The 27,842-nt window shown below is 36.7% G+C and overlaps 2 protein-coding genes and 1 long non-coding RNA gene across 6 annotated transcripts; 1 reads left to right on the top strand and 2 right to left on the bottom strand.

Moving 5' to 3' along the window:
- Positions 1-1,508: 1,508 nt before the first annotated feature.
- LOC125214404 lies at positions 1,509-4,053 on the top strand. The gene is made up of 2 exons (XR_007175107.1): positions 1,509-3,166; positions 3,579-4,053. It is a non-coding gene; the product is annotated as an uncharacterized LOC125214404 (long non-coding RNA).
- Positions 4,054-4,383: 330 nt separating this feature from the next.
- LOC125214403 (putative GDP-L-fucose synthase 2) lies at positions 4,384-5,434 on the bottom strand. The gene has a single exon (XM_048115412.1). It carries the CDS (start codon positions 5,406-5,408, stop codon positions 4,470-4,472), a length of 939 nt encoding a protein of 312 aa, XP_047971369.1. The 5' UTR covers positions 5,409-5,434; the 3' UTR covers positions 4,384-4,469.
- Positions 5,435-7,954: 2,520 nt separating this feature from the next.
- Positions 7,955-24,995, bottom strand: LOC125211785 (TATA-binding protein-associated factor BTAF1). Of its 4 annotated transcripts, none has more exons than XR_007174563.1 (30): positions 24,724-24,995; positions 24,422-24,604; positions 24,029-24,123; positions 21,903-22,120; positions 21,674-21,728; positions 21,237-21,318; positions 20,133-20,470; positions 18,766-18,874; positions 18,116-18,677; positions 17,709-17,841; positions 17,538-17,606; positions 16,876-17,087; positions 15,716-15,956; positions 15,481-15,651; positions 14,835-15,257; positions 14,264-14,701; positions 13,968-14,087; positions 13,418-13,900; positions 12,506-13,044; positions 11,355-11,847; positions 11,208-11,276; positions 10,574-10,678; positions 10,243-10,455; positions 9,906-10,169; positions 9,773-9,822; positions 9,559-9,668; positions 9,396-9,478; positions 8,682-8,765; positions 8,556-8,626; positions 8,333-8,474 (listed from the first exon to the last, which is right to left on the bottom strand). XR_007174563.1 is itself a non-coding variant. In XM_048111717.1 (29 exons), exons 2-29 carry the CDS (start codon positions 24,468-24,470, stop codon positions 8,307-8,309), a joined length of 6,102 nt encoding a protein of 2,033 aa, XP_047967674.1. In that variant the 5' UTR covers positions 24,471-24,604; positions 24,724-24,995; the 3' UTR covers positions 7,955-8,306. The 4 variants fall into 4 exon arrangements, 2 of the variants coding, with proteins under 2 accessions (XP_047967674.1, XP_047967676.1); XR_007174564.1 differs by having other exon boundaries at positions 8,421-8,474; positions 8,746-8,765; XM_048111717.1 differs by having other exon boundaries at positions 7,955-8,474; positions 8,556-8,765.
- Between the last annotated feature and the right edge of the window lie 2,847 nt (positions 24,996-27,842).

Here is a 27,842-nt window from a genome sequence, read left to right as displayed (position 1 = left end):
TAAATACTAAATTTTAATATTGTGTAAGTTTACATATGCTTATTTATGGGGTGTGATCAATTGCTAACTTTCTTTAGTTGCTAACTTGTTAACTCATCAATATAGTGTATTAAAAATGTCAACATGATGCAATTAAAATGTCAACACATAGGGTTTTGTTGAACTTCAATGCAATGTGTTGATATTAGAGCATCTCCAATGGTCGGCTAGCGACCGGCTAGCCGATTATTCGCGTTGGCCGATCGGCTAGCCGAACCATTGGAGGCGGCGAGCGGTATATCGGCGAGCCGATCGGCGTGGGCTGGCCGATTGGTGGGCGCTGGCCGATGCGCTAGCCGATCGGCTAGCCGCCATTGTGGCGGCCCGATCGGCCAGCGCCTATTTTTGTTTTTTTGTTTTTTTAAAAACTTATATAAACGCGATTTTCGTTTCATTTTCATTTGCACCACTTGTTTTAACGAGTTTTCTCTCTCTAGCTTTCATGTACAAGAGCCCTCCCACCCGCCCCACTCGAGTACACTCTCCATTCGCGTAACCATACGCGGGATCAGATGTACAAGGTCTTCCAAGAGTGGAAGACCGCCACTGACCCCACGGAGAAGATGTTTCTTCACGAGATGCTCGAGAGCATGCGGGTTGATTTGGAAATCGCGAGGGCACGGCTAGCGGGTTCCGACGTGGGCTTAGATACCACGGGCGGCGGCGGCGCGACGGCGACGGCGAGGACGACGGCGACGGCGATGAGGAGTAGAGAGTGGCGGGGCTCGTGTGTTGAAGCCCTTTTTTTAAAAAAAAAAATCATGTACTTTTTTAAAAAAATCTTTGTACTTTTTTTAATGGAATGGATTAATTTTCCCGTATATGTGTCGTAAATTTAATTCCGTATTTTAATTGTAATTTTAATTCCGCAAATGTAGTATATTTTGAATTATTTTTATTGCGGGCCTGGCCTATGGCTGGCCTAAATCTGATGTGGCAGGTGGATTTTTTAGTGTTGCCGACGTGGCAGGGGAGAGAATGGCTGGCCTATTGCTGGCCTAAGACACCATTGCAGATGCTCTTATGTGTTGACATTTTGATGTCACCGTGTTGAGATTTTTAATACTCCCTCCGTCCCATAAAAGTTGAGTCGTATTCCTTTTTAGTCCGTCCCAACAAAGTTGAGTCATTTCCTTTTTTAACAAAAGACAAAACATCTAATTACTCTTATTTTATTCCATCATTTACTTTACTCTCTCTTATCTTTCCTACTTTTTTCATCTCTCCTATTTATTTAATATAAATTCTTAATCTCCGTGCCCAAAAGTTTTATCTCAACTTTTATGAGACGGAGGGAGTACATTATATTGATGAGTTAACAAGTTAGCAATTTAAATAGAAAACAATATAACGCACCCGGCCTATTTATTTAATTAAAAAGTGGAGTAATTTACAATTTTTAATTATTGATTCACATATAATTATAATTACAATTTGTCATGTGGCGGCTGTGTTGTGCATAGCAAAAACCCTAGCCAACACTTCCGCAGCCCATAAATTAGCTTTATCATCCTCTCCTCTTGAGATAGAAATGGCGGATAAAGCAAGCAATGGATCCGCAATTAAAACAAGGTAGGTTACCGCTAGCTAGTCCAGTTGTAGAATTCAAAACCAATTTGATTCCTTCATCTCGATCCGCATATCTACAGCATTTCAGTTTATAATGTTTTCAAAAGTCAATCAAAATCTGCATCTTTGTTGATGATTTGTTATAAGTTTTGATTCGGTCGGTTCGATGCTGTATAGCAATGCATCATTTCAGTTTGAGTTTTGTAAAAGCAATCAAATCTTGTTGATTTGTTATGAGTTTTGATTTGGTGGATTGTAAAAATGGTAGCTAATTAGCCAGTCACACATCAGCTTAAATGCTGTGGCGCTGTGTGAATGGTCAGTAAGCTCACCTACATTATCAGGATGCTGGCCTTGTTTTTGGGATCTGATTTTCTCAGCTCCCGCCCAGATCATCACCTACATATCGATTTTTTTTATTTTTTTTTGGATTGGGAGCCGATTTTCTAAACTCCTACCCCCAGGTTATCACCTAATTTTAAATTTTTAATAAAAGAACTAATTTTTATTGGGATAATTGGATATGAATTGAGATATGTAGAGATGTATCGCCCGTGAAACACCTTTTGACAATTCCAACGATTTCGATGAATTTATTTCACAGAAAAGTTATAAGGTTAGATTGAAAATACAATGAAAAATATTACTCACAAAAAAAAAATATCCACTATAAAGAAAAAAGAATTTTATAGAGGAGTTGCAGCATGAGGGACATGGAAAAATCTAACTTCTTAGTTCAACAACTTCAATGATTTGCAAACAAATGCTGAAAAATGGAAAAGTTGCAATTTCTGGCCATGTATGTCCTGGCTAGAGGATCAACCTGGTTCTAATTCAGACTGCTAGAAGAACCCTTACTGTCCTTGGGATTTGGGAACTTGTGATATGTATCCTGAATTCATCTAAATGTGGTTTAAATATCTTACGTGAAAACTTTAATAAGTTAATACTATCAGTAAACAATTTCCAACCATACCCCTCTGGTGTGGTAAAACTTTGCGAAAAATCATCATAATTAGGATAGGATACATTGATACAAAAGATTACAATTTGAGCTAAGCTAAGCTTTATTCTGAATAGCTAATAAGGTGCAAAAACTCAGGAGATGTTAAATCCTACAAAAAAATAAATTGTTTGAGAGTCTGGATGGGTGATAAGCATCAAGATACCAATAATACTAAAGTTGTAAACTAAAGGTAAAAGGGATTTCAAGATAATATTAAAGTTGTTCCACAGAGCTTGTAAGCACTGCTAAAAAGTCTCTTCATATGCAATAAAATGGGGAAGAAAGAAACAATAGAAATTTCCTTATCACCTTATATGAAGGAATGCTCTTTGGTGATACCATATCATGTAAAGGTGTCACCTCTATATCCCCGTCTTTCGACCATCCTTTTGACTCGTTTTTTGAATTAATGTTGGCTTTCCGTTTCAAGAGATTTAATTCACTTGCACTGGGCCTTCTGGATGTGGATGTGGGCACCATGGTTGTCACAAATTTTTGGATGTTATGTGAGCGTTGCGAGGAGAAATACTGAAACGCAGTACCATTCCCAGGGTACGCAACTTTTTGCTCAATAAGGTCCTCGTCTCTTATGACATCATTCACATCCATGAACTCCTCATTTGATTATTATCCTTGTATTGTTTTTTACTTCCCAGCAATCAAATTTCATATTTCGAACCTTCTTATAATCCATTTGATTATGAATATGATGTTGGACTGTGTACATCATGCGTACAAAACGCGCACATCTGTGTGTAGATTTTGTATGCATGTAGAAAGTTGAATGGTAATGAAGCTCATCGGTTGCATGAAAAAAAAAAAAAAAAAGGCAAATCCTTCAAGAGTCAAGTACCCATATTTACTATGTTGAGGCAACCATCTCAACTACGTTCACACTCAATTAGTTCCCAACAAGTAGTTTGGTGCATCGCTCATGGATCAACAAACATGGTAATTTCACCAGAAGAAAAGAAGGAGAAATGGAGAAATGGAAGACAAAGAAGAGACTCGAGCTTGAAAGGATGAAAGAGAAACAAAAGAGAAAGGCTGCCAATAAGAGAGACCTGAGACGGTTTGGAGTCAAAGGAAACAAAAAAAAAATGAAAATTTTCCACTGCTAAGGAAAGGAGTACAAGCTTTAACAAGTATATGCCAACAATTTCTTAAGGAATCAAAATTTTGGTTGTAATATTTTTAGTGTTACTATTTTGTTTTCCTCAGTTGTTTTAAGATCTAATATACTCATTTTCACACATTTTAAAGGAGGAATAGAAGTGCTAAGGAGTCCCAATCACACAGTTTCACACATTTTAGAGATGATCATATCGGTAAACTTATGCATTGAGTGAGTTCACATCCCCCATTGTAATCGATCCGAAATCCTATGCTTTCTATCTTAAATCAAGCTAGCAAAATAAAAGTTCCAGCATTTGCCACAATATTTCCATAATCCTGCTATGGTCAATAAACATCCATTAATACTCATATTTCTAGCACAAAGCATAAAAGTTATCATTCCATGGTTAATAGCAGCACAAGAAAAAGTGATCTTAAGTTGTGCATAAAGCAGGTAAAGCTATCCTATTTGCTAGGATATAGCAATCGAAGCACTTAAGCAACACTTGCAACAGTCACTAGCTCTAACAAAAACTCTCTAATCATATAGTAGTACAAAGCAAACATTCAGCTATCCTCATGAGCAAGCAAACTGGTGTTAGAGGTTACAAGAGATTGTTAATGGACAATTATTGCATACGAAACTTCCAAAATAGCAGAAATGATGAATGTATATAATGATTCTCCAACAACATAACAAAAATAGAGAATGAAGATACATAGTAATAGGATAATGAGGTTAAGAATGAAGATTCTCCAAATACCATTTGTAAGTATGTGCAAGTCCATCCTTGAGAGAAATGTTGGGCTCCCATCCCAAAGTGGCAAGCTTGGAGCTATCCATGAGCTTCCTGGGAGTGCCATCGGGCTTGGTGGAATCCCAGATGATGTGGCCTTGGTACCCTACAACCTCCTTCACCAATTCTGCCAGCTCCTTGATGGTAACTTCCTTTCCACTCCCCACATTGACATGCTCCAGCCCACTGTAGTTGTCCAGCAGGAAGACGATGGCGTCGGCGAGATCATCGACGTGAAGGAACTCCCGCAGCGGCGTCCCGCTCCCCCAAACCACCACATTCTCCAACTGGCCCAGTTTGGCCTCGTGGAACCTGCGCAGCAGAGCGGGGAGAACGTGGGAGTTGTGAGGGTGGAAGTTGTCGTTGGGGCCGTAGAGGTTGGTGGGCATGGCGGAGATGGCGTCGAAAGAGTGCTGGATGCGCAAGGCCTGGCACAGTTTGATGCCGGAGATCTTGGCGATGGCGTACCACTCGTTGGTGGGCTCGAGCGGGCCGGTAAGGAGGGCGGATTCGGGGATGGGCTGCGGGGCGAATTTGGGGTAAATGCACGAGGATCCGAGGAAGAGGAGTTTTAGGGCTTTGTGGTTGAAGGCGGAGGAGATGACGTTGGTTTGGATTTGGAGGTTGACGCTGATGAAATCGGCCGGGTAGGTGTTATTGGCGTGGATGCCGCCCACTTTGGCGGCGGCGAGGATCACGATCTGGGGTTTATGCTCCGCGAAGAAGCCGTCCACGGCTGATTGGGATGTCAGATCCAGCTCCGCGTGGGACCGGAGGAGCAGGTTGGTGTAGCCCAGAGAGCTCAGCTTGCGGACCACCGCAGACCCCACCAGGCCGCGGTGCCCGGCCACGAATACGGCCGCGGATTTCTCGATATCCATTCACTCTGATAGTAGTGATTCACAAAGATGAGTTTGGATGTGAGGCTCGATTCCTCTGCTTTGGTTTTTATATTGGGCTTTGTGTCATACTCCCTCCTCCCTCCGTTTCCGTTCCCAATTAAGAGTCACACTTTATTTTTATCATAAATGGAAGTAGATCCCATATTTCACTAACTCATTTCATTCACATTTTATTATAAAACCAATATAAAAAAGTAGATCCTACATTCCACTAACTTTTTCAGCCAACTTTTATTTACATTTCTTAAAACTCGTGTCCGGTCAAAGTGTGACTCTTAATCGGAAACGGAGGGAGTACTTTATATAGTCCAACACCACAGCATATTGATTACTCCATCCGTCTCAGATTAAGAGTCACTTTTTGCCATAAAAGTCTGTCCCAGTTTAAGAGTCACATTTAGAATTTTCTATATCTGGTCATACAATTTTATCCCATTGTTCATCAAAATTACATCTAAATGTCATTATCTACATAAAAATAAACCAAAACAAAATTAAAAAACTTGACCTACTCCAAAAAGTCAAAAGGGACTCAGTTTCAATCAACTTACTTCATTTATTACACACTCTACCATCTCACTCCATTTATTACACACTCCACCGTCTCACTTCATTTATTATACACTTCAACTCTTTCTTAAAACACGAGCCATAATAATAAGTGACTTCTAATCCAGGACGGAGGGAGTATTTAGATTTTTCCCTTTTTTTTGTTTGGATTGGCCGATTGGGAGATGATTTTCTCAACTCCTACCCAGGTTATCACCTAATTTTAAATTTTTAATCAAAGTAATTTTTATGAATTTTATTGGAATAATTCTGTTAATAGTGTTATTTATTTAATTTTATAAAGGAGTAGATTATGACTGCAAAATTAAAAATAAGTTGTGATCGAAAAGAGGAAAGATGATGTGCCAAAGTTGGATATGAACTGAGATATGTAGAAATGTATCGCCCGTGAAACACCTTTGATTTCGATTAATTTATTCCACTCAAAAGTTATAAGGTTAGATTGAAAATACAATGAAAAACATTACTCGCAAAAATTTTAAGAAAAATCCACTATAAGGAAAAGAATTTTATAGAGGAGTTGCAGCAAAGCTTCAAATACCAGTTGTTTTTATGTGACCACTTTCTACCCAAATAGTAGTATATCTCTATAATTAAAATTGTAACCTAAACTCATTGCATAACATGATACTACTAATTATAAAGAAAAAACAAGAGTTTTTCATATTCTTCAAAAGTTTCCCCATCACATTCTTCCCTTTCAAGATGTCGCATGAAAAGGGAGAAATGGATCAAAGCAGCGTTTGCATGGCGGAGGAAAGCCTGCAGAGAGACATGGTTGGCATAAGTAGTGAAACCGAGGTTGTTAGCTGTACTTTCTTTCATATGCTTTCCTTGCAAGATCGATTTACTCAAAGCGTTTGCTTTGTCGATGAATCCGTTCCTTATAATCGTGCAACATCTGTTAGCAACGGTACCATCTGGTCTACCAGGGCCTGCATTACCCTGTATATCTCGTGACAACGAACTACATTCACCGTTGTAACACATTCTACAGTTTAACGTTCTCACCTCATTCGGTGATTATTACATTGAGGCCCGAAAATTGTCTAAATACAATTTCAGAATACATATATTGCCAGCCTAATCTTGAATATGAAAAAAAAATGAATATGCAACCTAGAACAATATTCGATTGCATTAGAAATAGGATATCCATTTGCGATAAAATAACTGTATTGAGATGCAATCAAGATATTGAACATGAGTAAAAGTAAAAAATTATCTTATGTTATGAGAAATAATCATTTCTGGGAACGAAAACGAATCTTGAACTCAAAGTAAGAAGTTAAGCAGGATAACAACCTCAAGGAGGATATTCAATACAACATCATCCAAGTTCCAAGACATGTGTCATCAATAGTTTCCAAGTAGGAACTAAAACAAAGAAAAGCAACCATAATTATCAATTGCACACTGACTTTAACAGGTGAGCATTTTACTCTACAAAATTTGTACATTCTATTCTAGTGAAGCATCAAGCAACCCATTTTACGTTCTATTGTACTGCTTCACAAAAAATTAGTGTCTTTTACGAAAGTTTATTCGGGCCCAGGAAGCCATCTATTTTCACTTATTAATAAGCAATTCTGTGGCACTGCAATTAGATATACCTGAAAACCGTTCATTCAGGCGTTCCACTGCTTCATAACCCTCAAACTGTGAGTATATAAGTTCGATATGTTATCAAATCACACTCTCTCTATCCCATTCAAGATGTTCATTTTCTATATTTGGAAAAAGATCTCTCTCCTTTCTCCTCATTAAAATATTCAGTTGTAAAATCCTGTGCCACTCAAGAATGTGGTCATCTTGAATGGGACTGAGCGAGTATAAACTAGCAATAGGTGATTAATTGACTATTCATAGCCTGGGATGTTTGATAGTAGGATATGTCATACGCAGATAAAAATGAAGATAAATCTGGGAAATTGGTAAGAAAAAAATGAAGATAATTTGGGAAAAGAGGCGTAAATTAGGATAATCTGAATGTATTTACAGAATCCAAAATTTACAGAATGTGGTAGCGTAGGGCCCCTGAGCTATATCTGCATTGGCTTATGGTGGCAACAAAGCCCAACCTAAACTCTACTTCATGGCTTTTCCCCACAGCAAGCACTAAAATAAACTACAAATAATTGACTTCAAAAAGAAAAGAAAAGAAAAGAGATGATGCATCTATAACCTAAATGTCAAAACTGAAGCTGCTGCTGCGCTTATAGAATTCACACTTTGTACATCCTGCACAGCTTATTCTGCTGCCGCGTGAGTCAGGATGACGATACTCCTTCACTCCCTGTGTTCCACTCAGCCATTTAGCTTTGCCAAAAATTGGTTCAGATTGTATTCTTCAGTGTATTGTGATTGGTCCCACAGTTCTTCTAGCCCGCCAAGAATTGACTTTAGTCCCTTGCCCCTGCCGGGCATTTTTGCTTCATCGGCACCTGCCTTTGATGATTTAGAGGCTCGTGTTCCCTGTATAACAAACAGGTCGTTCATGAGATGGAAATTATGTGAAGCAATGTCACTTCTGCAGAATGCCGAGAGCAGTATTACCTTTTGGCCTTCGGCTGAAGTGAATAGATCAAGTAACTGATCTGTGTTCATTGTGTTCATGCTGGCGTTATCTGCATTTATCACAGTATTAGCTACTGACACTTTGAACTTTTGGAGACTCATCACCTTCTCCTCTAAGGTGCCTCGCATGATAAGACGGTGGACATTCACAACTTTCCGCTGGCCTAACCTGTGAGCTCTGTCCATTGCCTGCAAGTATAGCAGAAATCAGTTTTGTATTTTTCTTATATGTAAAAGCATGATTCATACGATGATCGACCTTATAGCAAGTGCATTTACTAAATTAACATGGTATGGAGACGGTATCAATTAAATTTAGTATTCCTTCATGAATAGACATAGGTGTTAAAGGGTCATATCATCACTATTTCAGATTAAATAAAAAGGCCTACTCAAAATTGTAACTTATGCAAGTCGTACAATGTGTAAAAATTATGGATTATCTTATGCAAAATCTCTCTCTCCAGTCAGAGCTGTTGTCCTGTTTTTGGTCAAAGATATCAATCATGTTTAAAATCAAGTCTGGATTATCTAACGTTTGGCCAGATTGGTATGGAAGGAGTTCAATCACTTGAAAGGTTCGCTAGGTTTCAAATAGAAATAATGGATTGTTCATGGCAAGCTGAAGCCAATACTCATGCTCTATACTTGATAATCCAAAATTCACAAACTTTGTCACATGAGCATTAGAACATTGCAATCAGTGGATCTAAGGATAAAAAGCAGATAAGCAACATCCCAAAAAAAACCCATAATTCTACTCTTTCAGAAAACCTGCCAGAGAATACTAATAGTAGATAGTGCTGATTCTATCCCTACCTGGTGATCTCTCATGGGATTCCAGTCATGCTCCATGAAAACAAGGGTATCAGCGGATGTCAAGTTCAAACCAAGGCCACCAACTGAAAGCAATAATATAAGGTTCAAGTCACAATTACAAGTACTTTACTTTCTTAGCTTTAGCAAGTGAAAGAAATCCTACCATGTGTTGTGAGCAGTAGAGCATCAATTGTAGGGTCAGAGTTGAAAGCTTTGACAATTTCAAAGCGTTTCTCAGGTTCGACAGATCCATCCAAACGCAAATATGTAACACTGCTTGGATGGAGACATAAGCAATCATTATGAGAGGTATCTTACGAATAAAGAGAACCACTAGGAAACTCTTAAATATTTTGACAATAACAGGTGCTACTCACTTTTTCATATGCGTTTGAAACAAGTCTTTTTCAATAATGTCCAAAAGAGCCTGCATAAAGAGTCACAATTAAAAAATAAAAAACCAAACACTCAAGAGCAGTTTTCATTGACAAGAGATACGGAATCCATTACTTTATGTTGTGCAAATATCAGAACTCTGTGCTGACCAACAGAAATTGCACCCTCGGAATTGGATGCATCAACTCCTATTCCACACTCTTCCATTATCTCCTGGAGAGCAACAAGTTTAGGCGAATGGTAGAGCTTATGAAGCTCTGAAGCGATATCAGAGTTTGCAGGAACAAGTTCAGATAGAACAGGCAGCAGTGATTCTGGGATTCTTTCACCAACAACCAGTAACGGATGACTACAAAGTTTCAGCAAATACTGAAGGGCCTGAAACATAAAAAGGGGGAGGTTATTAGGGCATGATAAATACAAATAGATTTGTCACAAGAACACTAAATACCTGGAAAACATGTGAAGATGCCTTGGGAGCCGGTGCTGCATCTTCATTTTCTGTTACTATATTTGAGATTTCTTTTCTGACATGGGAACCAGAAAACTGCTCATACAGTTTCAGTTGTACAGGGCTCAAGTCGCAATATCTGTCCTGAATAATCTTCTCTGGCAGATCAGATAAGACTTCTGCTTTTGTACGGCGCAAAAGGAAAGGCATGACCTATAATAGAGAAGCACCCAACCAAACATGATGGATTACGAATTCGTAATAGAAAAACTTCATCTGAATGCTGATAGATTGTTTCAGTGGATAAAAGGGTCACAATTAAAACAAACACCTGCTTGTGCAATGCTTCCATAGCCAGTATCCCTCCTTCTGCATCTTTTGCTGAACATTTGGGGTCCCGGGCTGCTAACAGAGGCTTCCCATAAGTGGCCTGAAACTGTTGAAGCACCATGCTTAGACTACGGACTAATAGATGCTCCATCACATTATATTAGTATAGACAAGTAGTGGTTGATCATGGTTCCACTGATATTGTAACATGAATTTACTGTATATGTGGTCCCTTTTTGAATGGATAATTGCATCACAATACATCCAGTTTTCACGGGCAATCCTCATGATATCAGCTATCCTCAAAAAAGGCCTATTTTCACTTAGAACTACAAGTAACTTCACATGCTACTTTCCAAGAATACACATATATATATACAGTATCATGCTCTGCCATATAGAAACTAATGCTCTGGAAAGTATGAACAGTCAATCATATCCTTCTTGAGTCTTAAATTGCAGAATATGCATAGCATATATAAATTTATTTCAAATTCTAAGTATTTACCACACAACACTAAGAGAGTGTTACTCCATAAGCATGTGAGGCTATGACATAATATGATCCACTGACCATAATGCCATGGATAAACAAATAAAAAACAGTGTCAAAAAGTGAGAGATATATGGCATACTTGTCTTTCCGTTCCAAGAAAACCCGGCATAAGGAAGTCAAAAAGAGACCAAAGATCCAACACATTGTTCTGAAAATGGAAACAGAGTTTTAGTCAATAACCAGCACAAACTATGCTTGCAAAAGGAACATAAATCAGATGACAAACCTGGATAGGTGTTCCACTCAATATGAGGCGATGCTTAGCCATAATCTGTTTCACAGCAACTGTGACTTTAGACTTTGAGTTTTTTATAATGTGTCCTTCATCTAGGACACAATAATTCCATAGGAACTGCTTGAGATGATCAATATCTTTCCGGACAACATCATATGATGTTACAATTGCATTGTGCTTGCTAAATTGTGGTCGCAGCGAAGATCGCTCTTGAGCAGAACCAATGTATTGAAGTGTTGTCAAAAGAGACGGATCAATAAACTTCTCTATCTCGTAGACCCAGTGTCCGACAAGGGTTGAAGGACATATAATTAATGATGGTGGCAAATCCTCATCCTTATTTGCAGCAACATGCTCTGCTATATCAGATACCACAATTGCTGATGACTGAAGGGTCTTACCGAGGCCCATATCATCACATAAGATTCCATGAAGATTGAACCGTCTTAAAAATGCTAGCCAGTTTATACCTTCTTGTTGATACCTGAACGTAAAAAGAAAAGGCAAAAATATGAGTAAACAACACTTACCAGTCAAAGAATAGTTCAGATGGCAGGGGGAAATGTAAATCAGAAATGAGAGATGAGAATAAGACAGGAATTAATACTAAAAAATTAATAATTGCAAACCAAATGCTCAGGCATATAATAAGCATAGAAGGTAAAAACAGGAAAAGTAACAAAATAAGACTAATCCTAGGGAAAATTCTCTTTTTATCATACAGATAAAAATCCTCTTGAAAAGTTGAAAGAGTCCCAAACAAACAAAAGGAGAAACTAAATGGTATACTATATATTCTAGTAGCATCAAATACATTTAATTTTCGGTGTGATTTTTAAAAATCCACTGCCGACCTGACCCAAAAAAGCATCTTCTCCCCAATCTAATGAAGGGATTCCTTCAAGTTTTCAAATATAGTCCTTTTCCTTCCTTACCAAAAAGACCAACATAATGCTGGGACAGAATGATCTATTTCAAAATTTATGAATCAAAAACCAAGCCTGCTAAAGAGTACCATGATATGGAAAAAGAAGACAATTCTTCCTACTGCATTGACAATAAATCACGTGTTACACTTGTTTAATCCAATCTACCGCAAAAATCAAAATGCAGAAAAATTATAGACAGAAAAGAGTAGTTACCTCCGAAGGGTCACTTTTAGCTCAAATGGGAGTTTGTAGTCTTCAATATGAGAATTGTCAACTAGCTGCTCTAGAAATTGTGCATCCTCCTTATTTTTAGACATACGGTCAGTCAAGCCAACAGGTGGAGACACACCACGTGCTAGTGGAAGAAGTGGCACCAGGGTAGCAAAACTATGTGTTACAGTCTGTCTAACCGAGTGATCACAGTCACCCATGCACCGCAAAAGAGGGACAACCAACAAAGGAGCATATGGGACCAGTTCCAAACCCAACCCATGTACTAGCAAACTAACAAGCATGCCAGCCCCTTGTCTGGCATGCACAGATGACATATCGCCTAACATTGGAACAACATTCTCAATAAATGGCCCCATGACATCCAAAGTCATTGACTTAGCCATTGCTGTGATACATCTTGAAGCAGCTAATCTTATAGCAATATGAGTATGTCTGACACATCTGAAAATACATGGCAAGAGAGTTAGCATTTTCTGCCTGAGTGTTGCCTCCAGGGAAGGAGCAATAGAACGAACCACCTGCCACAACCAAAGAAAAACCAAAAATAAGGAAAGAGTGAGATATTTTACCTGATATCAGAAGTAGTTATTCAATTATGCAGTCATTTATCATTATAATGCATAAAAATAGCTGACTCTTAATATAGCATGTACATATACATACATTAGGTTTATTTCCAGCTACATTTACTATCATAATTATCATAGGGTATTTTCAGGTTATACTCACAAAGCCTAGCAAGACCTACTTCCTTTGATGCAAAAGTACATAAATTGCATATATCTTAAAAGTAAAACTCAAGGAGAAAGGAGCTTCCATTTACTGAAGATTTATTGCAAAAGTATTGATTTCCCTTACATGTGTCATTGAATAAAAAACAAAAATGCTTACTTGGATATTGTTAATCAGAATCTGAGGATCGTTGACAGAATTAATAGACTGATCAATCAGCTTCTCATCTTCTGGAGTCAGGCATTCATGATTACAAGGTTTGAGGACCTCAACAAGGCAATGCCAGATCTTAGGTAGTTTGTCAAACAAAGAATCACCAAACTTTATGCATAAATATTTCAATGCAAGTTCAGACCCCCGTCTGCTAATGAAACCTTCTACTTTCGACCGGTCTTCCCCAGCAGGGAGCATATTAACTTTTGATCTATGCTTACCACTACTACTCCCAGAGGCTAATAGATCATGGTCTTCAATTGACCCAACAGAACTAAGAGCTACTGCCTGGGGAGTTTCACAAGGATCCATGCATGCAAAAGTACATAAATTCTTAATTAGCTTGTCATTTGGACTGGGTTTGCGTCCGATGCAGTGATAAATAAGCTCTGCTAATGATTCAGCGGCCTTATTTTGAAGTATCTCCTCCTTCAGACAACATAAAAATAGTGTTAAGAGTGAATAGTGATGTTTCAAAACAATAAGTACAAAATACCTGTTCTCTTTTGATGGAAGACATTATAGGCAGTATGATTGGATTGAGTTTCCCTGGAAGCTCTGACATCCAAACAACTGCAGCTGCTAGCAAAGCTGAGACAGTGAGATGCAAATTATTCTGAAACCACAACAAAATAGCAATCAATGTCAGAAAATATCAGAAAACATCCAGGGAGAGCAGATATAACTAACAATGAGTTCAGGAGTAGTGTGTGCTCACAGAAAAATAGTAAGAGTATATCTACGTTACAAAATAACTTGTACTGTGTTGTTCTATTTGCAACTAAAAGCTACCTGGACACATTTGAGATATCCAGAAGTAGTTAATAGTTTCTGCTTTAGAGACTCCAACTCCTCAAATAGATTCCGTCCATCAGATTCGACTTCAGAAATACCATTACCCGTAAATGCAAGTTTTGATGCAAAACTCAAAGCATCATCTGCAGTTAAACTCTCAATGTCCACTTCTATAGATGACAAGATATCACTGTACAAGCCAGATGCTTCTGTAGCAGTATACAATTGACTTGCCTCATTGCGCATCTTACTATATGTTCTAGAGAGTTCAGCATAAGGTAGGAGAGAATCTTTTGTAGGATATGCTGGGTTACTGCAAGTTAATAAATCCAGTAAACACGTCCTAAATTTACTTGAAATCCCAGCAATAACCTCATCAGCCTTGGAAATGTCGTTTAATTCTTTGAACCAAGATATAAGGACCATAGAAACCACCTGAACAGATCAACAAACAAAAGAAGCCATCAAAATGTTGTCTAACCCATATTCATGCAATAAAAGTCCATAGACTCAAAATTACAGAAACACATAGAAAGACTCCATAGATTTTCCATTGTCTGAATTTTACCTGCCTCTGAACTCCTGATAATGAACTCAACCCCTGCCAAAGTGGTTCAAATATGTGCTGCAAAGACAGACCATTTAACTTAGAAGCCATTAAACCGAGAGCTGCTGCTGTAAGCACTCGTGTACAAGTCACCGAAATATCCAAATCTGCACCAACAACTATTTTAGTTGAATCAGCAGAAGCAACCCCATTTCTCTCTAAAGACATGCTTTCTGTGGATTCTAAGGCCTTATTTTTCTGATTTTCACTCTCCAACATTGCTGCTCTAATTTTAGCTGCAGCTTTGACATGGCTTTTACGCGGCAGAGCTACAGGCCAGAACATTTTCGTTGCATCCAACAGAGAGCCATATGGAGTGGTAGCAAGCTCAATCCATGAAGAGAAATACAATTTGACAGCATTTTCTAAGTCTTCCACCGCACACTGTTTAATCAGAAAGGCATTTTAGTGCCAAAAATAGTAGGAAGCAGGAAGAAAAGAAAACTTTGAACAAACTTCACATATTTTAAGCATAATACTGAGATGGGTGAGCTAACAGGACACCATACAGAGGGTGAGCAGGCAAAAAAATTATTTAAACAACTAGCTAAAAAGACAAAAGAGCTGAGCATCAACATAAAGTGAAAACTAAACAGATAGATCTTACTTTAGTTAAGAGATTCCAGACCCTCTCAGAGCACAGTAGAATCTCCTCATTTGATTCAAGAAGCAGGTTCTGGAAAACAATCCTAAGGGTATCACCAACTATGAAAGAAGGCCAAATTGAGCTAGACTCATCAGTAATGCTCCTCCTATAGCCAGCTTCAAGCAAGCGTTCCTGCAAACATGTAATTTAATTAGGAGGTCACACAATTAAATTAAATCATACAAGGCTTTAGTACCAGGGTACGGATGGCTGATAAGCGAACAGAAGTGATGCTGTGCCTCATAAAGGGCCATAACCGTGGAGCCAGAGTTGATAGCATATAAGGGTTCTCTAGAGAACCCATTCCTTCTTCTAGATCATCTGTCAGATCAATTTCATTTAGGTCAAGCTCTGGTTTCTCTTTAGAGCCCAACGTACCAAAAGTCTTTGGAATCATCTCCTCCTGAGAATAAATTTCTGCTAATAGATTCATTACACTGCAAATAGAGATCAGAAAATGTCAAAATTCAAGGAGAAAATAATTATGGTAGCATACAATTAAAAGTCCTACAGGTGAAGAACAAGTGCAGATAATTATCATTTTGAAACCAGCAACAACACTTTATTCTTGGTAAGTTTGCCAGAGTAATTACCTAAAAGCTTTCTTTTTTCCACACTAGTTTATAGCAATACTGTGTTCTTAATAAGCTTTCTTTCACTCTGTTATTGCTTAGAAACTAATAACAGAGCTATAATCTTAACAAACAAAAAAATCTTTCAACGCTGACTTTGCCTGGGATTTTTCCAAAGAATAGGAGATGTGCTTGCACGTTATAGCAATGAATTGATTGACCCTATTAACAAACACATGATTACAGCTACAACCGCAAAAATATAACAATGAACTGACCGCTCTATGAATTAGACATAAAAGGAGAGAATAATGGAAGGAAAGGAGATAAGATCAACAATAGGTCAGGACTCGGGAGAGACAACATTTACATCAAAGTGCACAAGTATTAAAGGAATATGCGATGTAGTAGCAAGTAAGACGGGTGACATGTAAGCAAGAAAGAAGATAGCTAAAAATTCAAAACTGGGTGAAGAGGATTACGTAGAGCTAGATATGCCTAATACTTGAGAAGTGAAGAGGTTCTGTAGTACAGGTTATTAAGCTCGGTATGTGCATTTTAGTTTGCAATCAGTATTCGTATATTAAAATTGACAAGAACCCAGAGAAAGAAGACTGGACCACCTACAGGACATGATTTCCAACTGATTCAGAATTCCAACATAAAATGAAGTATGTGGGTAAAATAATTCATCTAAAAACCTAATTAAGAAAACATGTTGTGAAGAAGCACAAATGAAATTTGCAATATAGTATATACAACACATTGACACCAAACAAAACACCTGCTAGTCGAAGGACTCAAATCATCCAGGTCAAGCAATATGTCCCATAGCAGCATAATAATACAATGCAATACTGGGCCCTTGATCGAAGCAAGAGCAGCAGAAGTTGGTATTAGAGCCTCTGCTGCAACAGCTCTCACATCATCATCAGGATCTTCAAGCCCAGTTCTACAAGCAGGAAGAACAGACCCCAGTAAATCATGTAGCAACTCCTGGTATATAACAGAATAACCGCAATGTCAATGAAAGTTGTGCAACAAAATTGCAAAGTATAAATGCACAAAATCATACAAGAGACAAACAGATTAAGCATAATTGTTAAAAGCAGCATCAAAAAGTAAAAGTGCCACAAAGGCATTTAAGAGATAATTAAATTTAGTCATCACTAAGTAACATATAAACAGGATAGACAAAGTGAAAATTCTTCACAGCAACACCAAAAATTATAATTTAATAACCACAACAGCTATAATCAATTCTTTTAGATGCAAGAAGTCCTATTGCCGTTCTCTATCAACAATATCGAGGCTGCTCGAGATTGGATTACTTAATGTAAAAATCATATTGTTGCACAATATTTATGTGAATTTGGCAAATAGCTGAGAGCAATCTATCACCCTACCATTAACACTAGTTTAAGATTACACCACACATTGAAGTACCTGTCGAACTGCAACTAAATATTTAATGCCCAAAAGACTCCCATGACGAATCTCCCACTCTGGTCTACGCTGAAAGAATAGAAGGAATCATTAAAAAGATGCTGGTGCCGAAAGAGCTTCCTGAAAAAAACGTTAACTTAGACACTGATGATTTTATATTCAAATACTAACCTGCATTTGCAATAAAATGTTCAGTGTTTCTCTAACTAATGTTGGAGGCATGTATTTGAGCACAGCACCTAAAGCCTGAGCACAAGTTTCCCTAACTGGCGCGACAACTTGATCAGAGACATAATCACCAAACCTGTAAATTGTCAAATCCACCAAATCAAATCTCACAAAAGTTCCAATCGATTAAATTTTCATCTGAGCCATTCTATAAACCTTAGGAACAAGGTTGTGAAAGAGTAAAACAAGATATACAAATAGTTAGTGAAAATCTAAGTAAAATTAATAAGTAACTTATTATACTTGGGTCTTGGAGCCACAAAGTTTCTAGTTCCCTATGTAGCTTCAGTATTTAATATTTATTTAATAAATACAAAATTATGATCACTGAACTATAATCTAAATCATACCTGTCCAATGACAACACACACAAGAAACGAATTGCACAATCTTGCAGAAATTCACAATTTCTCAGCCATGAATTCCTGGCATCTTTAACAAAGTTCAAGAGTCCAGAGTTTTGAGTAAGATTCTTCAATATATTCATCTTCTCCAATGATTCATTGTCTTCTGTAGATTCCTTCACCTCAGTAGCATCATTAATAACAGATTGAGATTCCACCTTCATAAAATTAATATCAACTTCTCCAGTTGAACCTGGCATTACAATCAGACCTTCTTCATCAACCTTCATACAGACCTCTATATCTGCAGTACTGGATTCACTAATAGGGAATGCTGCATCTTCAATTTTTGGTTTCTTCAAAATTGGTTCCGATTCATCAAGAGGAACTTGTAAATTCAAATCAATTTCCCTCTCCCGTTTTATTGTAGTGTCATCATTTTCAACTTTCATATTAGAAACAGGCAAACTATGGCGGCTCACTTCAGGCATAAGGATCCCCGCATTCGCTCCTTGATAGGTTAATATCTCCCTAAGAGCCATAATACTACCATGGCGAACCTCCCAAACTGAAACACAACCAGACAGCTTAATTTTATGAACATATAACATATATTTCGTGCAAAGATCAAACATGGTACAGCAAATAACACTTACCAGGATCAAACATATCCACAAGGAGTTGTTCGACAAAAGTTTGGAAAGGCCAACCCCCATCTCCATCGATTTCAAAACTCTCCTCATCAGAGATTACATCTGTAAGTTGCTGCATTAAAACTAATTTCAGAAACTATCTGGACAATGTAACTATTGGAATGACCAGATATAAAGGAAACGACTTGGTAGAACGAAATTCAGAAGAACACACAGTACAACTGTACAATGAAGAAGTGTTTGGATGGTACTAAGTTCATATTCGTTGAGAAACTAGAAGATCATTGACACAGAATTTCTGGTGTTCAGTACAAATGTGCTTTTAAGAGCATCTCCAACCATTTACACTGAAGTCAAACTCATTTTAGTGTAAATGTCACATCAAATATGATTTTACTCCAACCATTTCCACCAAACTCAAACTTAAAAGAATATTCTCTATGCTATGCCTTTTTGTACTCACAAAATTTGAAAAACTTTTAGGTTTTGGTTTAGTGTAAACCTAAAGTCAGGTATTTTTTTCTCAAAAACCAAAAATGGGATACCTATCTCATTTTAGGTTTTAGTGAACCCTTGGAGATGGCAATCTAAACCACAAATTTTGCACTAAGTTCATAAAAATAGTTGTAGAAATATATGACCTGATCAGTAAGTCATCAATTTAGCTTTATAAATTCTTGATCGCTCAGCACAATATAGAAGTGCATCATTCTTATTACCAAGTATTAGTCTGACAATTTTGTTTACCATTACTTGATTAAAAGGGACATGGAGAAATCTAACTTCTTAGTTCAACAACTTCAATGATTTGCAAACAAAGGCTTAACCCCTGAAAGGCTGAATCAAGGAAAAGTTGCAACTTTGGCCATGTATGTTCTGGCTAGAGGATCAACCTAGTTCTAATTCAGACTGCTAGAAGCTACTGTCCTTGGGATTTGGGAACTTGTGATATGTATCCTGAATTCATCTAAATGTGGTCTAAATATCTTACATAAAAACTTTAATAAGTTATATCAGTAAACAATTTCCAACCATACCCCTCTGGTGTGGGAAAACTTTGCAAAAAATCATCATAATTAGAATACATTGATACAAAAGATTACAATTTGAGCTAAGCTAAGCTTTATTCTGAATAGCTAATAAGGTGCAAAAACTCGAGAGATGTTAAATCCTACAAAAAAATAAATTGTTTGAGAGTCTGGATGGATGATAAGCATCAAGATACCAATAATACTAAAGTTGTAAATTAAAGGTAAAAGGGATTTCAAGATAATATTGAAGTTGTTCCACAGAGCTTGAAGCACTGCTAAAAAGCCTCTTCATATGCAATAAAATGAGGAAGAAAGAAACAATAGAAATTTCCTTATCACCTTATATGAGCTTGACGTGTCAACAGGAATGCTCTTTGGTGATACCATATCATGTGAAGGTGTCACCTCTGTATCCCCGTCTTTCGACCATCCTTTTGACTGGTCTTTTGAATTAATTTTGGCTTTCCGTTTCAAGAGATTTAATTCCCTTGCACTGGGCCTTCTGGATCTGGATGTGGGCACCATGGTTGTCACAAATTTTTGGATGTTATGTGAGCGTTGTGAGGAGAAATACTGAAACGCAGTACCATTCCCAGGGTACGCAACTTTTTGCTCAATAAGGTCCTCGTCTCTTATGACATCATTAACATCCATGAACTCCTCACAGACGTCTAGACCTGCATATGAGAAGTCTGCTGTTTTAGGAAATTAAATTTTATGTTACAAATATGTGGTACTTCAAGAAACTCAATTTGATACAGTTCAGAATGCACATAGCATGCCAACAGAAAGTGAATTATCTTCTTAATACATGAGCTGTGGACCCCAGGTAACAAGTAAACCAAGGGAGACTGAGAAATATTTTACATCACATAGTCCAAGATACAAGTTCAGTTATCAGATATAGGACAACAAAGAACAGATACCCTAATTTTGCAGACTAAAAAAGTGTTCGTACTTCGTATTGGACTTAATTGTTGCAATGCTTCTTGCACTGAATCATTAGTGTCTGGAAAAAAATAAAAAGAACAACCAGGTTTTGCCAACAGTTGAAGAATTTTTGCAAGAACAAGTCAATAAACCAGTGTCACAGATGCACGGTATAGAAAATCAGATCAATATTTTACATCAGCATAAGATATGTAGTAAGAAAAAGACAATGATGGTAAAATCTACGATTATAATCTGTTGCTTACTTGCTTTTCTGGTAAAAGAATCTCCCATAACTAAAATAAAATTTAAAAATGGTACCTCTACTCTAAAACTTCATGTGATATGAGTTATGAGCGCACTAATTCACCAGAACAGCAGGGTATTGAAACAGATTAGCAGATATTAGTGCAGTATGGATGTAACAACAATAAGACTTTCTGCCCACTTGGAGCACTTTATTATGATAAAATCCATTCCATAGATTATGATAGTCAAAGTAGTAGCACTAACCCAACCGACGCTTAAGATTTTGTTTTTGCCGAGCCAGTCGTTCCTTTGGGTTCTTGCAATTGTCACTTGCAATATCATATTCCTGTAATTAGCATGAGGAATTAATGTCCATGAAAGCTAATTGTCAAAGTAGGGACTATCAGCCAAAAAAATCCAATTTAGAAGACTAGCCAAATCACTTCAAATAAACATATGAAAGAAGAGAACATGCAAGGAAAGTATAATTACAACACTGAAGCACATAAAAATACAACACATTTGTACAAAGGTATCATAGAGGATATCTTCATAAGGTGAAGAAGCACTGTAATTGATTCATGACAGAAACGGAAATCAGGCATTATATATGGCATTATCCAAAAAATATATCACCCTTAAACATCTACGATAAAGACAAAGACATATTTATTGTCTTTTGACCTCCCAAGGAAATGTACCTGGCCCCCAGACGCCACCAAAGCCCCAAACTCCAACACTTTGTTAAGATCAAAACTGCAAAATGCAAGATTTCAGTCACTTCAAGGAAAAGAATAAGCAACAATTATCTGGGCTCGATCGCGAGATGACACCACCTGTAATATATCCATCCAGCATAGAAATCCTAAGCAAGCAGTTAGAAACAACAGGTAATGAAAAGAAATATAAATAGCATAAAGAGAGAAAAACCTTCCAAAAGAAGTGCCAGCTCCAGTTCTAGAATGCCAGTTGGGCAAAGCCACCACATCATCAAAGGTGGCAGATATCCCAGCTTCCAACATTTTTGCATCAACAGAGCTGGAAAGTTCAGTCACAGATGTATGTTTGACATTCTCTGCAATAGCCCCTATGGCATGTGCAGCTGCAACCCTGGTATCCCACTTTTTACTACGTAGATACTGTGACACCTGTAACTTTCATTGATCAGGTCACACTCACATTGAATTGAGAAGCTAAAAACAATATTACCAGTACTCACAGGTAAACAATAAGAACCAATAGATCCATCTATAGACATGATACAACTCAAATAAAATAAAATCAGAGAAAAATTCAAAATTAAAGTAATTGTTGGACCAGAGATTTGATGCAGCAGAACTCTTGCCAATATTAACTACTCCCTCTGTCCACAACAAATAGTCTCATCTTTCCATTTCTTTCTGTCCACCAAAATTAGTCCCATACTAAAAATGGGAAGTCACTCTTAGCTTATTACTTACTCCCTCCGTCCCATAAACATATGGGCAATGGGTATGGCACGGGAATTAAGACAAAATTGGTAAAGTAAGAGAGAGGAGGAGAATGGTATGGTAAAGTAAGAGAGAGGAGGAGAATGGTAGTTAAAGTAGTGTTATTAGATAGTGGGCCCTACATTATTAAATTGATACTCCCTCCGTTCGTCATTAGGAGTCCCATTTATGGGCGGCACGGTTATTAAGAAATGTTAAGAAAAGTGGGTGGAAAATAGTTAGTGGAAGGTGGGACCCTATTACCATTTATGGTCAAAGTGAACCGGGACTCCTATTCGCAGACGGACTAAAATGGAAAAACGGGACTCCTATTCGGGGAAGGATGGAGTATAACTTTCCAAAAATGGAAAGCACATATTTTTATGGGACGGACGAAAATGGGAAGTGCACATATTTTTATTGGAGGGAGGGAGTACTTTTTATTTTTTGTCTCCTACTTTATCACATTTTCTCTTCTTCTATCCAACTTTACTCACTTTATCTCTTTCTCTCTTATAGTACTTTACTAATAATGCATTAAAACTCGTGCCTTCCACCAATGGGACCATTTTTGGTGGATGAAGGGAGTATGACTTTTCACTCCTTAGTAAGTGCCACTAACATCAAACTGTTTCAGAAAAGAATTCAACAAGATTCAAGCAAAATGTCAGGTGTAAACCACAAGCCAAGATCCCTAGAACTACAACAATGAATGACTCATTATTGCATCCTCCAACTGACTCAACTAGTGTTATTGCAATAATTAGTACCGTAGTATGCAATAAATTTGCGTGGTAGCAGAAATACAAGAATAAATTAGAAACTAGCAAACCAAAAAATGAAGGCATCATTTTTCCAAAATGAACATACAGACGATACAATAATTTTGAGTCTTAAGAGTTGTATTAAACACTCTCTAAATACTACTTTACAACCACATTACGAAATTACATGCTTGCACGACATATGATGCAATCATCAACTAAAAAACTGGTAACTGAGGCACCAATAAGGTATACACCACATGTTCTGTTATCTTTAGTCTCATCGCCCATCTGCTTATATGAACCTCCTAGTAGACCTATACTTTGTAGTAGCTTCTAAATACCAAAATCCGTAGCCTTCAGTCCCATCATTTCGTATCAAGTTATCAACTCAACTAACTCAATATAACAAACCAATATGAATTGGACATAGTTTAGTCTTCAATATCACAAGCTCTCCCAAGTAAAATGACTACAGGCCATTTCAATATTTTCACACTAAAGACGCTTCCCGGTTCGTTTTTTATTCAAAGCTTTTTATAATGTTGTAAACCTCTGTTATAAATTAATCGAAATTACTATTAATGACCATAACTGTTTCTTTATGTACACCTTAAGAAAAATAGAGAAAATAAATTTCCACATTCAAATGTCATATAATAAAACTACAATAGTTAAATATTATTAACACATGTAATTACCGAATACAACAAAGTCTCATTGGTTAATGTATTATGACGTCTCTGTGAGATATGCAAATAAATCTGCTATATTGTCATAGCTCAAGAGTGCAAAACATAGAAATGAAGTCACAAGACCCTACCTTACTCAAAAGAGCATTCAGGTCCTGAGGATGTGATTTGGCAATTTCCCCTATCTGCCTTGCTGCAGAAAACCTTGTAGCCTGGGTTGAACCCGCTTAGCATTTGTTAAGGAGAAATCATCATTCAATATACCCCCAATTAACAAGAACGAAAGGAACTACATGGAAGCACGTACAGAGAGGGTAAAAAAGGTGTGTTTTAGTTTATTGATGAATGAAAATAGATCCTTGTCATACTTTAACAATGAAAATTTAAAAATCCAAAAAAAGTGGTGAGTATCCAGATTTTTAATAGAGGCAAAAGTGTGAGCTAATAACACTCAACCAAAGATATAAGACCAAATGAATTACGAATTTTTACAATCCCCAAATGAAAAGGTCAAATAAGGATACTGTCTACCAAAGTGAGCAGCCGATGAAGCCGCGACGACTGCTGAGCCATTCTCGAAAACTTTTAACCAAATTCCACTCAGTTTGATACGCTCCTAGCTCTTGAAAGTAATTGGCGATCACCAACTGCCATCAGAGGTAGCTTCGTCTCCTCTTGCATGCAACTGATACTATCCCAAATAGATACTGCAAATGCGAAATGCAGCCACAAAATCAATCCAACCGAAGTCTAAACGCAAATACGCGTTTGCATTGCAGTAGAGCGCATTTCACATTTCAAATTTGCGCAAATTGCAAATCAGTACCTTATATTTTGTGTTGCTTTGCGTTGGCGGCGATTGATGGGGATGGAGGCGGACAGAATCGGAGTGAATGAATGCAAGGGCGCCAGTGGAGGACGAAGAAGGTGCAGCGGCGTCAACAGATCTAGGGATTCTGCTTTTGAAACTCAAACATACGGATAAATTTAAATGCATAAACACACAGAATCATTCACGAGCAATAAATTCTGCCACAATTCCTAAAACTAATTGATTCCGTGAGCAAGGCGAGGGTTTCGATTTCGATAAACAGCGGATGACGCTCTCTTTTTATAAACATAAATAAATATGTTCAACAACAGAAATCCCATTTTTTTTTATTAAAAAAATGATGAGAGAAACGACCCGACCCGTATCAGGATTTGACCGGCTTGGTTTTGGCCGACCCGTTTTAACTTACGTGATTGTTGTTGTCGTCTTAAAAATAAAAAAAAAAGTATTAAATTAAAATCATCAAATAATGAGAAAATTTCTAAATAAAACAGGTATGTACATAAGTGAAAAAAAATCCTAAATAAAAGTGATCGGTGATTTAAAAATATAACATTAAAAGGGAATTGGTCAATTTTAGGGATATTTTTAACAAGTTTTTCGGTCAAGTTAATCATAGTTTGTCAAAAATTTATTCATGTCCACAAAATCCCAACGGCGTGGGGTACATTTAAAGATAAAAATATTTCTATGCTACAATATAAAATGTAGTGATCAAAAAATATTGAACAATATTATTTTATTATTGCAAAGCGTTACAATAAATTTGTTTTTGTAATAGGTCAAAATGAACGGTGTGAGAGAGAAAGAGGATGGCTCCTAATTATTGTTATTTTTAAAGCATTTTTCTTTTTCTAACCCTTTATTGTTTCTCATATTTCTCGTGATATAGGCCAAAGGGCACGCCTATTTCACTATTTATTGATAATTTAATATATTTATAAAAAAATTTATATCTCTTGACTGGCACCGTTTTGGAGATTTTGGACGTAATACAATAAGTTTCTTGAGTAATATTTTAAAATTGAGAATCAAATTTGTGGGCTTGTGCAGTGAAAATGCAATCAAATTTTCGAAAATTGTGAAAGCTAAATGTCACATAGCATATAGTACTGCATTTTATTTACAATTAGGTGGAATGGATTATTGCCAGGTGATCTAATAGCAATTCAACCTTCTAATGCCAAACGTGAACATGATTTGTTAAAAGAAAATTCAATTTGAACACAAATCGACCTGCTATATTTATACAATCTAAAATTTCAAAAATTGTGAATGCTAATGTCACCAAGCATGTATAAAACTATAGTTAATAGCCTGACAATTAGGGCTGACTAATTGGGTAAATTGGTTATTATACGCCGACCTAATAATAACTCAATCCATTTATGTCAAACTTGAACCTGACTTGTTAAGAAAAATTTCAACTGGAGCACAAACTCAACGTGCTACATTGAAAATGAAAATTGTCACTGAGCATATGTTTTACTATAAAACTGAAATGAACAACTTGATAATAATTGGCTGGCTAATCAGGGGGACTGGAATATTATGCGACCTAATAACCCCGTTAAAGTCAAAATCTGAACATGACTTGTTAATAAAATCTTCAATCGGAACACGAACGTGACCTGCTATATTCAAATTCAAACATGACCGCACATAATAATAATTTATCAACGGCGGGATCTAATCTTTATTGATGCAACACGGTATTGACACGAAATCGATAACCCACAATAACCTTTGCGCGCCCCTTCCCCCTCCCTGAAATTAAATTTCACATAAGTCAGATTTCATCTAACTCGTCATTTTTGAAAAGTTAGATTGGAAAACAATGCACTCCACTGCATTTGTTTTTAAATTTGTGGACTTCAATATTTGGGCCTTTTACTCTTTTTATGTTTTTAATTATAGCCCACGACATCATCATATGGGCATTTTTCTTATATTTTGTTCAGCTCCCAACCTTTTGTTTAAATCATCAAAATTGCATTAGAGTCAGACTAGAGAATTTGAACTCTTAATTCGACATTAACTGATAATAGGTAAACAAAAAATGAAAACTTACTCACTTAACGAGATTGAAGGTATGCACAAATAATTTTTACTATCTTCATCACAAACTCAATTTTATCCTAATCTAAATGGGCATGATAAACACCTTCACTTTTTATTATTAATTTCGTTGCTTTACTAGCTTAATGCTTATTTAATTATTTTATTCTCCCGACCTTTTTTTAGTAATTTTGAGTTTTTGGAATATGAATACTAGTAGACATCAAGTATGAATATTAGTAAGACACAATATAAGGTAGCGTTATGTAAATTGTAAGTAACGTACTGTCATTTTACTATTTTTGGAGTACATATTTGTTAAGAGCGAATATCTTTTATGGTCCATGAACTTTGTCAAACTATCATTTTAGATCCGTGTATTTGAAAATATTATTTGGGGCCCGTTAACTATGAGTTAATACTTAATATCAATCGAAGTAATTTTTTTACAATTTCCAAGTTTTTCTGGATGAAAATACCCTCAATACCTTAAAGGGTACATATTTTTAATAAACTTATCACATACTCATTTTTTTATAAATATCCTTACTATATATTTTTTACGAATTTTCTAAATATACTTTGACCTTCAATATTACTCCTATCACTTAATTTTGTGACATGCAAGAAAAGTTCTTCTTCACCTTCTTATAATTAAAGAATTTTAAAATATTTTTGAGGTATGGCTCATGGTCGAAATGGAGAAAATTAGGGTTTATTCTTTTCGGGCGAGTTGCCTAATGAGAAAGGAGAAATTGTTTTCATTTTTTCACTTTCAATATGCATATCATTAATTGTAGTATTATTTTTTTGGCAAAATTTAATTTGCATTCTTTCTTTTTCCACTGAGACGAGTTTAATGTTGCTATACACCATTGCCATTTTGAACATTTGTTGGGTATTAAATTGTTATGTAGGTGGTGGTTGTGTGTTTACGAGTAATGATGTAGATATGTTCGATTTTTTTTTAGTTGTGTTAAGAAGCAGGATGGTTAGTTGAAAAAAAATGTGATGAATATAATATGACGTGCCATTTAACTCTCTTTATTAAATTG

Source organism: Salvia hispanica, chromosome 3 (genome assembly GCF_023119035.1).
Source record: "Salvia hispanica cultivar TCC Black 2014 chromosome 3, UniMelb_Shisp_WGS_1.0, whole genome shotgun sequence".
NCBI lineage: Eukaryota > Viridiplantae > Streptophyta > Magnoliopsida > Lamiales > Lamiaceae > Salvia > Salvia hispanica.
This window is presented reverse-complemented; position numbering and strand designations above follow the sequence as displayed.